Here is a 13,024-nt window from a genome sequence, read left to right as displayed (position 1 = left end):
TACTGGAACAGCTTCTCATGGTTGTGCTTGCTAGAACAGCTTCCCAAACTTGTACTGCTCTTTATTTGATTATGTGGTACCCTATAATATTCTCATTTCTTTTAGGTTGAGTCTGACACTTGAATGCAAAATTCCTTGGCTGGTACAACCTAGTAGCTGTGTGTTTATTTACCACCCTATCTCTAGGACATTTCTGCTACAATTATTTCCTGATCCTGAATTTTAACATTATTGTTCATGGTTTCAGAGTACTGAAAGCAGAATTCTCTGAGGCTCTGGATCAGGTGGTAGCTCTTCAAGCAAAGGAGGGTGAAGAATAGAGGTCTTTCTGGAAATCAAACCTGTAGGTCTCAGGGATGAGCTGACAATGAAGGGAAAAAGAAGAGTTGAAAATATTTCTTATTTCACTAGCAAAATAAATTTGGGAGCTGCCTACCCCATTGGAAGATTAAAAAAAAAAAAAAAATCTGTGAAAAGTTACCTGCTTACAAGAGAGGAAAGAATAGGCTTTCTATTTTAGGGGTCTCTAGCTTGTCCTTCCCTATGCAAAGGTGCTTCACTCAAACCTTTGGAGAAGACTAAAGCTGAAATTGGTGGCTTGGAAGCATCTCTCTACAAGCTCCTGGTGAGCCCTGAACCTGGTCCTGTATGTATATGATGAAACCCTGTGTGTTTGCAAATGGTTAATGTGCTTGGCTGCTAACTGAAAGGATGGAGGTTCATGTCCACTCAGAGGCACTTCAGAAGTAAATCTGGTGATCAACTTCCGAATAATCAGCTGATGAAAACTCTATGGAGCATAGTTCTACTCTGACACACACTGGGTAGGCTTGAATTAAAATTGACCCCATGGCAACTGGTAACTAGTAATAGGTATATATTAGCTCAAGAACTGCTAATTGTATGAGAATCACTCTGCATAAGGTACACCCATCCTTGACCTTACATCACAAACTGAGAAGAACACTTGGTTTTGAGGCAATACAGTGTTTAATCACTGGGAAAATAGCAATATCACAAGATACAGTAACAATATGGCCCAGGATGATACAAAGAAATTGAACCCGGAGTCTGGCTCATGCATGTAGGGCTTTCCTGCCGTCTTTGTCTCCCTATTAATCCATAGCAGATAATTAGACACCTTTGTGTACACTCCAGGCTTGTTCTTCAGGCCACAGCCCACTCCCCAGCTGACAATTCCCAGTTGGTACCATATGCTTTGGTTCTCCTTTTTCTGGCAAACCAGAGGCCCCCCACTGTCACCCTAAGAGAAAAGAGATGGTTGGGAGTAGAAGGGACTGTAACAAGCCACTCCTAGAGTCTATTAAGGTATAGGCACTGGAACGAGGCTAAAAGCACTTAGTGATGTTTTGGGATAAGCTGATATATTTAATTTTGATTAGGCTTCACAACTACATGACTGTGCTCCAAACAATGTGACTATTAGAAAAGGCAGCTAAACATTTGATCACAAGCAATATGATAAATGACAATTTGGCCAAAGGTAATATTCATCATCATTGAGTTTTGTGTATTAATTTTGATATACCAAACAATGGTTTTCTAATCCATTTGTCTCTAATCACTTATTGTTTTACAGAATTCTTCAAAACTTCTCAGTGTTTTGTTCAAATTCATTTCCAACTAGCCCATTCTTTGCATTGCTCACAATAGCAAAAAGTAAGAAACAAAAACAAAACATCCATTATGTCTCATAATAGGTCATTGGTTAAATACAGTATGCATACAAACTGATATATGTAAGATGCAAAAACAAAACAAAAACCCAACATGTTATATTTTGTCTTAAAACATTACATTTTAAGCAATTTTAAAAAATTTAAAGCATCATGAAAAAAAAAATGCCAAAAAAGCTAAGCAGACAAAAATTGACCTGAAAATTGGGAAATACAAAACCTTTCAAGTTGTTTTTTTCATTCTGTTAAATAGTGTTGTTTATAGTATCGAAAAAAAATCAGAAAATTCAGATATGGAAAAATAACATGAAAATACCCATAACTATAAGAATAATTAAATTTATATGTAAATATATAAATATACACATGAGATTTATATGAAAAGAATATTTCAGGAAGGATGTTGTTGTTGTTGTTGTTGTGTGCCATCGAGTCGGACCCGACTCATAGCGACCCCTCCTTGGGTTTCCGAGGCAGTATCACTATGGAAGTAGATTGCCCCATCTTCCTTCCAAGGAGTGGCTGGTGGGTTTGAACCACCAGCCTTCTGGTTAGCAGTCAAGTGCCTTAGCCACATCCTATAATATGGTTTCCCTCTGGGGAGTGAATTGGAGTTCAAGTGGGAGAGGGAGACTTACTCTCCACTTTATACTCGTTAGTACTATTTAGATTTTCTTTACCATGTGCATGTATACATTTTCAAATAAACCAATGACATTTATAATTCTACCCAAGCAAAGGCAACTGCTAGTAAGATCTCAAAGTATAACTTTCTACATCCTTGTGTATACAAATATACATAAATCATTACTGTTTCATAGAAATGGCATCCAGCTGTACATATTGTTTACCCAAAAAAAAAAAAAATCTAAATTTAAAAATAAATGCACACCAAAAGTTGAAAGAAAGCACTCAGTGATGTGTTAGAGTTCCAAATACAAAAACAATAAGAGCAGCATCACCAGGATATGGTGTTCCTTGATCCTTTGTACCACATTGTTAACATGAACAAATTGCTGGGCCCAGTTTGAACAAAAATTTCTTTACCAAGTTCCTTGAAGGCATTGGAAACTCATGTAACCTATCTTTAAAATGAAGAATTATAATTTCTTCTCTGCAGACAAAGAGATCTATATGAAAGCAGCAGTGTAGTTAATAACTTAGATTTCTAGAGCCAAACAAATGTTGTTAGGAATCCAAGAGTGAATTTTGCTGTGTAAATTTGAAAATTTTCTTAAATTTAAAAAAAACACAACTGTTGTCATTTGATCTATTTAGACTCATGGCCACTGCATGTCTTATGAGTAGAACTGCCCCATCAGATTTTCTTAGCTGTAATCTTTATAGATCATTTGTCCTAGTCCTTTCCTCTGTAGTACCAGAGTGGGTTTGAACTGTCAACCTTTAGATTAGCAGCTGAGCACAGACCATTTGCACCATCTAGGGGTCATTAAATGTTTAAAACCTTTGTTTTTAAACTGGTGATAGTAACTGTACCTCTCCCACAGGATGACTGTGCCAGTTAAAGGAGATGACACCTGTGAAGCATAGTTCTGACATATGCAAGGACTTAATCAATGGCAACTCTCATTATTTTTGTGATTTATGGACTAGGTGACTCTATTCCAGGTCCGGCTGGCTTGCTGGATTTAGGTTCCCTGTTTCTACTGGAGCCCAAAAGCTAGTTTTCATCTCAAAAGTCAGCATGACTTTGTTACTTAGGTCTGCCCTTGACTTGCTAGTGTGTCCTCAGCAGAGACTGTAAGCTTCTCTGATTCTCAGTTTCCCCATCTGAAATAGGCCTGCCTCATAGAGCTAATTCAAAACACTTTTATGTAGTTCGTATGCTATAGAGCATTAGATGTACATAAAGCTTAGGGATGGAGAAAATAATATATATAACATTGACTGTTACCTTCCTCTGCTGCATACCATTCTAAGTGCTTTGCATGCATTAACTCAATTCTCACAGCAACCCTGTTGCTGTTAGCTACTATCAACTTAGCACCCAATTCATGGTGATCCCATGCACAATGAAATGAAATGCTGCCCAGTCCCACAACATCCCCATGATTGGTTATGGATCAGACCATTGTGATTCATGGAATTTTCTCTGGTTTATTTCCAGACACAGATTACCAGGCCTTTCTTCTTAGCCTGTCTCAGTCTGGAAGTTCCATTGAAACATGTTCAGCATCATAGTAACATGGAAGCCATCACTAACAGACAGTTGTTGTTGTTGTTATTTGCCGTCGAGTCGGCCCCAACTCATAGTTAGTGGCTACAAATTAGGTGCATTGCCCAATAATCAAACCCAGGTGTCCCATATGGAAAGCAAGAATTCTCTCACTGAGCCACTAATGCTTCAACCCTAAATGGTAGAAATTTTTAATGTTCCCACCTTACAGTTGAGGAAATATGAAAAGATACAGGCACAGGGGGAATGTCCAAGGAAAGCCCAGGCCTGTGTTGTCCAGGGCACATAAGCAATGAGTAGAAGAGCCAGGAGGGAAACCAGATCATCAAGCTTCAGAGCTTCCACCCTTAACCACTACCCCTTGCTGCCTCCCTTGGATAACTGAGTATCTTATCCAGAGGACCACAAACCAAAAAAAAACCAAACCATTTGCTGTCTAGTCAATTATGACTCATGGTGACCCCATGTGCTGCAGAGTAGAACTGTGCTCCACAGGGCTTTCAAGGCTGTGACCTTTTTTTCCAAGGACCTCTGGGTGGGTTTGAACTGCCAACCTTTTGGTTAGTAGTTGAACATTTAACTGTCTGTGCCACACAAGGACTCTAAGAGGAGGAAGAGAGATATCAACAATCCTGCAAATGCTGCCCAGCCCTCCATGGCAACCCCTGTACAACTGCAGATCAAGCTTCATTACCTGGCAGGCATCGTTTCCACTTTCAGGGTTCCCAGCACATAACATGTTCCGGGTGAGCATGGGGACCAACCTGGAACATTTATTCCATTCAACCAGCTGGAGGTCAACTTTCTGCAGTACTGGAACCACAGTTAGCATAGATGCTGAAGCAAAAAATAAGCAGAAGGGGAGAAGTCCTGAGTCCAAAGTGGTTCCTTTGGGTTGAGGTTGAGCATCTCGCACATCACATTAAATGACAAAGGAACTTTCCTATGGCCCAGGGAACAACTCTTTTAGGACTGATTTGGGAGAAGAGGAGAGGGGTGTTCAGGAGACTCAAGCATGCTATCTCTGAATCCAGAGCTCCTGGGGGACGGGGTCTCTGCTCAGTCTCATCCAGAGTGCACTATCTTCCTGCCCTATCAGGCTTCAGCTAGGGCCCTGATACAGTATTCCATTCAAATTTATAAGAATGTAAGGAGTACCCATAATAAGAAAGAGAAAAAGATAGGCACGATCCACATCAGGACCTTGAAGGAGTTCACTGCTTGTAGAGGAGGTAAGACCAACACCTAGAATGTTCACTCCCCAAAGACAGGGATGTTTCTCTCTTTATTGCTGAATTATCAGTGCCTAGAAAATGGCCTAGAATATAAAAAGGTTTCATTGAACATAGGTTGAATAAAATGTGAGAAATTCTAAGAAGGTGGCCTTTTTTGAAGCTCATTAAACACGTCTGAGGGCAATTCCCAGAGAAGAATTTTAAAACAACTCTAAGCTCTGGAATAGTCCTTTGGGTGCCTAACTGGAAGAGCAGCAGTGACTTGACTATAATTTTTCTACTATTTTTATTTTGGGGCAAGACACATTTACCAATAACAAAGACAAAAGCTCATAATTTATGGTTTGTCTAAGAAGGGAGAGTGAGCAGATTACATGTTAGCTCTATAAGGGAAAAATATTATACTTAGTTTATCCTCTCTCCTTAGCCTGAGTTTGTGGTTCTTGAACATTTCAGCCAGAGACCCTCTGTCATAGAGAAGAGCTGTTGCCATCAATCAGAACAAAGGTGATCTGGTTGAAACTGATGTGGATTTCCTAGAGCCTAGTCCACCCCTTTGCCCATTGAGATGTCCTTCAAAATTTCTCCAAGTCACTTGTAGGGCTCTGAAAACCTCTCTGAGGCTACAAGTAGGGTTCATGTTCCACCATATAGGCAGAAAACCTGGCTACAGAAAGCCAGGAAGTACAGCACCACCCTTCCAAGTGGGCTGAGGAAGTGGCTCACTATAGTACCGGAAGTAGGAAGTGAAGTCCTCGGATCCACCAGGCAGGCTTTCCAGGCCTGGCAGAGCCTCCAGAGTTTGCTTCTGATTCCAAACAGTAGTGAATGGTGCCACCCCATTAGATTGGGCTATAGCTACTCACTGGTTATGCCCCATCCGGTCACCCAGCAGTTTCTCCATCTCTCTATTTTGGTGACCTCTGAAAGGCAGATAGGTGCTTTCTTCACAGTCACATTTAATGGAGATTTTAGCAAAAGCAAAGCTATGTCATTATCCAAGATCCAGCGGTCAAATTGAGAGTGAATAATTAGCTTGTCTACTTTCTGCTTCATCACGTTCCTGATTAAGTTGTCTTCACCATAGATGATCTCCAAATCAGATCTTATCTCAAAATTAAGATTAAAAATATTTTTTAAAAAAGGTAAACATTTGAAGGGCAGAATGTAAGCTTTAAGAGAAAATATTTCCTCCAGTCTGAGGCTGTGACCTTGACAAGTGGGGAGACAGACGGTAGTATAAGGACTGTGCACTTGTCATAGAGTCAGGAAAACAGCTGTGAGATTCAGTTCTACCCTGTTGCTAAACAACTCTTGGCCTGATGGTCTCTTGCTCGGGCACAAAATTTCAACCCACTGATGCTTAGTTTCCTCATTTGAAAAATTTATCAACAAATATTTGTGAAGCCATGCTATGCAAAAGTAGTAGAAGGACTTCGCCTTGACTCAAGAAGTGCTGGCTGGTTATATAGCAACACTTGGAAATTTTCTTAAAAATAATGATTTGTGATTTGTGATAGAACCTCAGGAGTTTCTGAAGTGTGGCTAGACATGGTGCTGAGTCCTCAGTTCCAATCCCCTCTAGGATTCTTGACTCTATGGTCACTGAGAATCCATTCTCCCTTTGAGTGACAGCAAATGCTCAGGAAAGTACTGTTCAGAGGGTTGGCAAGGACCATATGTACTGCTTGGTAAAATGATAAGAAATTCAAGGAATATTTGCTCCACAATTTAAAAACACATCATAGTGTGAAACATTCTAAACCCAAAACGAAAACCAAACTCACTGCCATGGAGTCAGATCTGACTCATAGCGACCCCTCCTTGGGTTTCCAAGGCAGTATCACTATGGAAGTAGATTGCCCCATCTTCCTTCCGAGGAGTGGCTGGTGGGTTTGAACCACCAGCCTTCTGGTTAGCAGTCAAATGCCTTAGGCATTTTGCCACCAGAGAGCAATTCACCTCACACATATGAAGTGTGATATTGTGCCACACAGGCCTATATTTAGCCTCCTGGTGCTTTTTTCTGTGGTTGAAAAACCTAGGCTGTGGTTTCAAGAGAATAGTAGGTATCTGGGGCAAATGCCAAGGAACTCTTGTGGTATAGTGAGTAAGGCATTTGGCTGTAACCAGAAGGTCAGCAGTTCAAACCCACCAGCTGCTCCATAGGAGGAAAATGAAGCAATCTACTTCCACAAATATTTGCAGCCGTGGAAACCCAATGGGGGTCACTATGAGTTGGAATTGACTGAATGGCAGAGTCTGGTTGGTTTGATTGGGGCAAATATCATAGCATACTGTCTTAAAAAAAAAAAAAGATTCTGTTTGTAATACTTACATATTTTTGTTAATGATGCAATGGGATGCAGTTAGAATCCACCACTCACTGAGTATAGATCCTCCACAGTGATGCTTTCCTTTATTAAAAATACTCACCTGCCATGGAAAATCTCTAATGTCTGCAAGTTCCCCACCAAGAATTTTGGAAATTTCTGGTTTCACAGACTTGGTACTTATTCTTTGGCCACATGTTACTAAAAGAGGAAAAGAAAGAGAGGGAAGAAAGGGTCAAGACTCAACAGTCAAGCCTGGTTTGCTTGAATGAAACTTAAAGTGCAACTGTATCAATTTTCTCTTTTCCAAGCAGGCTAAACATCCTTAGCCAGGATAACACCAGACCCACCAAACAAAAGTGATACCACCCCATGCCCACCAAGAGCCTCATACTGTGGAGAGTGGGCTGATGGTTAGTAACAATGGCTGCTTTTACCAAAACTTTGCTTTTTGAAAGAGTATCCCTACCTGTGGGGAAGAAGACTCAAAACTACCGGCATTGTGATTAGATCTTGTTATCACATCCAAATAAGGAGCCAAACCAAGATAGACTAAGAAGTAAGTCCTGATGATCTACTTCCAAAATTTCACCAAGAGAAACCTTGTGAATATTATCCAGTGCATTAATTTGGGTGGGCCTGGTTTTGAGTGGCTGAGCAGCTGGATGTAGTTATTCTCCTTGATGAAACTGGTAGTCAACTCCATGGTAGAGTCTACTAGGACAGCTGAGTAGCTGCCTTAAGCATGTAGTCTGCTTCCAGCATTTAAGGAGAAGCACTGAGGAAGGCCTCTAGCTTTTTGGCATGCTTGTATCCTGCATTTGGCCAGTCATCAATGAGTGGCCTGCCATGTTGTCTACCAATCTTGGGATTGTCTCTGGACATGAACAAGTGGCCTGCATTGTTGTTTGATAATCTCGGGACTGTGCCTTTTACCTGTTGACCTTGGATTTGTCAGCCTCAGCAGCCAGCAGTGGCTTGAGTTAAAAGAAGCCTCTAACTTCAGAGGGCCAGGAGCAAGAGACAGAGCTGAAACCCAAGGTCAAGGGGCTGTCACCCAATCTCTAGAGAATGGCACTTTGAACTCTTAATTCTAACCTCCTAAACTGTAAGAGAATAAATCCCCATTTGTTTAAGCCACCCACTTGTGGTATCTTATATTAGAGCAGCACTGGAGAACCAAAACAAATGTACTGCTAGAAGATAACTTTCTACGTTGGAAGGCATTTAAAACACCCACAGAACAGAAGAACAGGTTCGAGCATACCAACAATTATGAAGATGATTCAGGATCAGGTAATATTTCCTTCTGTTGTACCTGGGTTGCCATGAGTCAGAGCCACCTCCATAGCAACTAACAACAACAACAACAAAGTGAACCAAGATGAGAACATTAACCTTTTTGAAATTATACCTCACTGTTCCTTGAAAACCCAGGAGCTCTGGTGGCTCAGTACCTAAGGCATTTGACTGTTAACCAGAAGTTTAGTGGTTCAAACCCACCAGCCACGCTGCAGAAAGAAGATGGGGTAATCTACTTCTGCAGGGATTTACCACCTTGGAAACCTAATGGAGGTCACTATGAGTTGGAATCAACTCACTTAGCAGTGAGACTTTGGTGAGTTCTCTGAAAAAGGAGCTCTGGTGGCACAGTGAGTAAGGCATTTGGCTGCTAACTAGAAGATTCACAGTTCAAACCCATCAGCTGCTCCATGGGAGGAAGATGAGTCAATCTACTTCCATAAAGATTTACAGCCTTGGAAACCCAACGGGGATCACTATGAGTTGGGATGGACTTGATGGCAGTTGGTAGGTTCTCAGAAAAGCAAGAACTTGGTAAGGTGTTTTGGTAGACCATAAAATCTTTCTCCTCAGCTATGGACACGTATTCCCACCTAACCTCTCCACCTAGATGTCCCACAGACACTGGACAGAGGAAGTTGATCTGTCCTGCCACCAGCTATTTTCTCTCCCGCTTTCCAATAATATTAAATGATACCTTCTTTTATCTAGCTTTAATTGCAAAGATCATCCTAATTGCACCTTGAGAAGAATAAAAAATTTGGCATTTCCTTTCTGATGGAATTTTTTTGAAAACCTCTAATATATTTTCAATGTTATTTGAGAAACAAGAAAAATAAATAGAAAGAAATGTAAATAAACATTTCAGCACTTACTGTTTGCTAGTACTATTCTGTTTTGCCTAAATGATGTGATTTAGTTTCACATAAGTTCTATGAGATAAGTGAAATTACTATCATCCCATCTTAAAGGTGAGACAACAGAGGTAAATTTAAGGTGAGGGCCTTTGGCCCAAATCCAAGAACTAGTATATTACTAAGCTAAGATTTAAACACTGTCAGTCTGGCTCCAGAGTATGTTTTTGTAAGCACTGGGAAAATCATCTTTTAAGTGTTAAAAATGCTTATACATGGGAAAAAGTGACAATGAACTTCAAAAAGTTACCACCACCACACATCCTCATACCACACATTACCGTGGCATAGTGCCTAAGGCATTTGACTGCTAACCAGAAGGCTGGTGGTTCAAATCCACCAGCCACTCCTTGGAAGGAAGATTGGACAATCTATTTCCATAAAGATACCACCTCGGAAACCAAAGGAGGGGACACTATGAGTTGGAACCACCTCAATGGCAGTGAGTTTGAGTTTTTTTTTTTTTTCTGTACTCATTACTACCACAAATATTTCACAATCATCACCATACATCATTTCCACTATAACCAATAATTACCACCACTGCTACTGCCATTTCTTTGTCTTTAGATTGCTGTCTTCCAAACTCACTGACCTTCTTGAGCTCCCCCAAAGTGCCCCTGCTTATTCCTATTTTAGGCCTTTCCAAGTGCTTCTATCTGGAAAGACAGTTTCCCAGTTGATCTGACTTACCCCTCTTTGCCTGTTTAATTCCTATGTATTCCTTATGTCTTAGCTCAACTTCTTTTAGAAATCATCCTTGCCCTTCCAAATTGCATCAGTATCCTCCTAATTGCTTTCTTATTAGACACTTAGGCTTTCCCTCGGAAGCTAACAACAGCTAGTAATTAAACATTTGTGAAACTGTTAATTTAAAGTGTATTTCTCCCTAAGATTGTAATTTCTATGAAGCAATAATTTTTATATCTTAGCTTTGAGTCCAGCCTAATACATACTTGTTGATTAAATGGATAGATGGATGGATGAATAAAGATCTTAGCATCAATGGTAAAATTCCTTCACCTACAGATGACCTATGTATGTGATCAGGAAATTGAGGAACCATTGTTAAAAGTTGCTGTTTTGCCACCACACCCTGATCCTTGAGTTCCTAAATCAGGAAGCCTGGATGGGAAGACAGTAAGTGGTCCATAGAGATGTTGTCTCATTTGAATAAGTAGCTGCAGCTCAATATATCTGATTGACTCCTATTGCTGACAATAAGGAAGATAAGTTTTGGTGTTCCAAGTTGCAAGGAACCTGTAACCTGATCTCAGATGGAAATGTCTGATTATTATAGGGCCTACAAGAAAATCTTGGAATTTGTATAACCAAAAAAAAAAAAAACCACCAAACTCACTGCTGTCGAGTCGAATCCAACTCATAGTGATCCCTCCTTGGATTTCTGAGGCGGTATCACTATGGATGTAGATTGCCCAACCTTCCTTCCAAGGAGTGGCTGGTGGGTTTGAACCACCAGCCTTCTGGTTAGCAGTCAAATGCCTCAGGCATTATGCCACCAGAGCATAAATAAAATCCATTGGTCTCTGGGAAATTTTTAAATAATTAAAATGATTATGAATGTTTAAACAAAATTACTGATTATTAGGAGTCAGGTTGGATTCACAATTAAAAAGTCTCAATCAACTAGTCCTAGTTTTCCTTCTGATACATAATAATAGCTACCACTTATTGACCACCTACTGTGTACCAGCCTTTGTATTAAATGTGTGTTGCATTTCCAAGACAATATTTTATCACCTCCATTTTATAAATGAGGAAACAATCTTAGAGAGATCATGTGATTCCCTAAGTTCATTCATCTTGTAAGAGGTAGGTTGCTGTATTTTTTTTTTTTAATCAGGTATGTCTGATCCTAAAGCTCAATTACTCTCTTCATTTTGCTCATAGCTCTGGTGGCATATTTCAGCAAATTTCAATTCTTTGACAGTCTTGTTTGACTAAAATGATGGTATTTCTTTTGGATGATAACTCTCTAAAGTGAACTTTCAACAGATGGAGACATATCGAAAGCATTGATCATTGGTTCTCTGTCTACCAGGATGAAATACTTCAGTGTGAAATTGGAGGAGTGAAGATTCCACTTAAAGAGCAAGTCTGATTGGTTGACACTGGCTGGTTACAGTCCTCTGTGTAAATAAGACTGAAAGTACATCTGAGTTCAGAAGAAAAGAGAACCACAATCTATCAGCATTTTTTGCTGAAGGTCTTAAAGCAGCAGTAGGGAATCAAGGTATTTTTAAAACTTAAATGGATATTAAGTCATCTTAAGATTTGGTGGTGGGGAACAGAAAACATACATAACAAACTTAAATGTGACACAAAATTGAGATAGAACTAATATTACAGATTACAGACTCTAGGCTAAAAGTTATCTTGCCAGAACTGGAATCCTGTGACTAAACCATCAATATAAAACTCAATAAGAAATATACATAAAATCTTTAATTCCAGTTAATAAAATAACAAATCAAATTTCAAGATTGTGAAGAGGAAGCTAGGATTGGAAGTTTTTCATATGAAAATATTAATCTTGAGTTCCCACAAGATGGCAGACTAGGCGGAAGGACTGCACAGAGCCTCTTCAACCAAGAAAAGTGAAACCAATTGACACAGACACAGAAGATAATCTTGGAGCCCTGAGCCTTGAAGGGAAGGATACAGAAGTAGACTAAACCCCAACTAGCAGAAGAATTTGCGTGAAAATACCAAAAAAGGAGACATACGGAGCTGCGGTCTGGCAGGGACCTGAGCGCCCCTGACGGCACAAATGACTTGGACATTCCCGAGTGGTAGTAGGACCTAAAAATTAACCTAAAAATCACCCTGCTAGCCAGGGACTGCATGGACTGTGCACGGTAGCTGGGGAACAAACAGAGAAGGTGAAGAGAAAGGTGGGCTGAGTGGCAGACTTTTGCCGGTCCGGAGGGCACCGCCATTTTGTAGGTTTAAAAAGCGGCTTGACTATTTTGGATATTTAAAGAGACAGCACTCTGGCAGAATCCTGTGGTGGTAGGACTTAAGAATTAACCTAAAAATCACCCTGCTAGCCGGGGACTGCACGGAGGACTGTGCACGGTGGCTGGAGAACAAACGGAGAAGGTGAAGAGAAAGGTGGGCTAAGCTGTGGACTTTTGCCGGTATGAAGGTTGCCGCCATTTTGAAGGTTTAAAAAGTGGCTTGACTATTTAGGATATTTAAAGAGACAGTGCTCTCGCAGATTTCTGGGGCTTAAGATCACGTTCTGCTTTCCAGCAACCCCAAGGACACTCAAGGCCTGCAAGACTGAAAGGGTAGGACATTCTTCTGGTTACTACACCCTACA

General features: G+C 40.3%; 1 protein-coding gene across 1 annotated transcript in view; it reads right to left on the bottom strand.

Moving 5' to 3' along the window:
* Positions 1–295: 295 nt before the first annotated feature.
* LOC103195245 (serine protease 52-like) overlaps positions 296–13,024 on the bottom strand; it is a 62,933-nt gene continuing 50,204 nt past the window's right edge. The window contains exons 2-7 of the mRNA XM_042780669.1: positions 7,468–7,663; positions 5,996–6,234; positions 4,975–4,977; positions 4,589–4,731; positions 1,052–1,264; positions 296–361 (exon numbers count right to left, since the gene is read on the bottom strand). Of these exons, the coding sequence (XP_042636603.1) occupies positions 296–361; positions 1,052–1,264; positions 4,589–4,731; positions 4,975–4,977; positions 5,996–6,234; positions 7,468–7,663 (860 nt within the window). The remainder of the gene's footprint in view (positions 362–1,051; positions 1,265–4,588; positions 4,732–4,974; positions 4,978–5,995; positions 6,235–7,467; positions 7,664–13,024) is intronic.

This window comes from Orycteropus afer, unplaced genomic scaffold (genome assembly GCF_000298275.1).
Source record: "Orycteropus afer afer isolate SDZICR_OR568_19922 unplaced genomic scaffold, OryAfe1.0 scaffold00053, whole genome shotgun sequence".
Classification (NCBI taxonomy): domain Eukaryota; kingdom Metazoa; phylum Chordata; class Mammalia; order Tubulidentata; family Orycteropodidae; genus Orycteropus; species Orycteropus afer.
The sequence above is the reverse complement of the archived record's forward strand: the minus strand, read 5'-3'. Positions and strand labels throughout refer to the sequence as shown.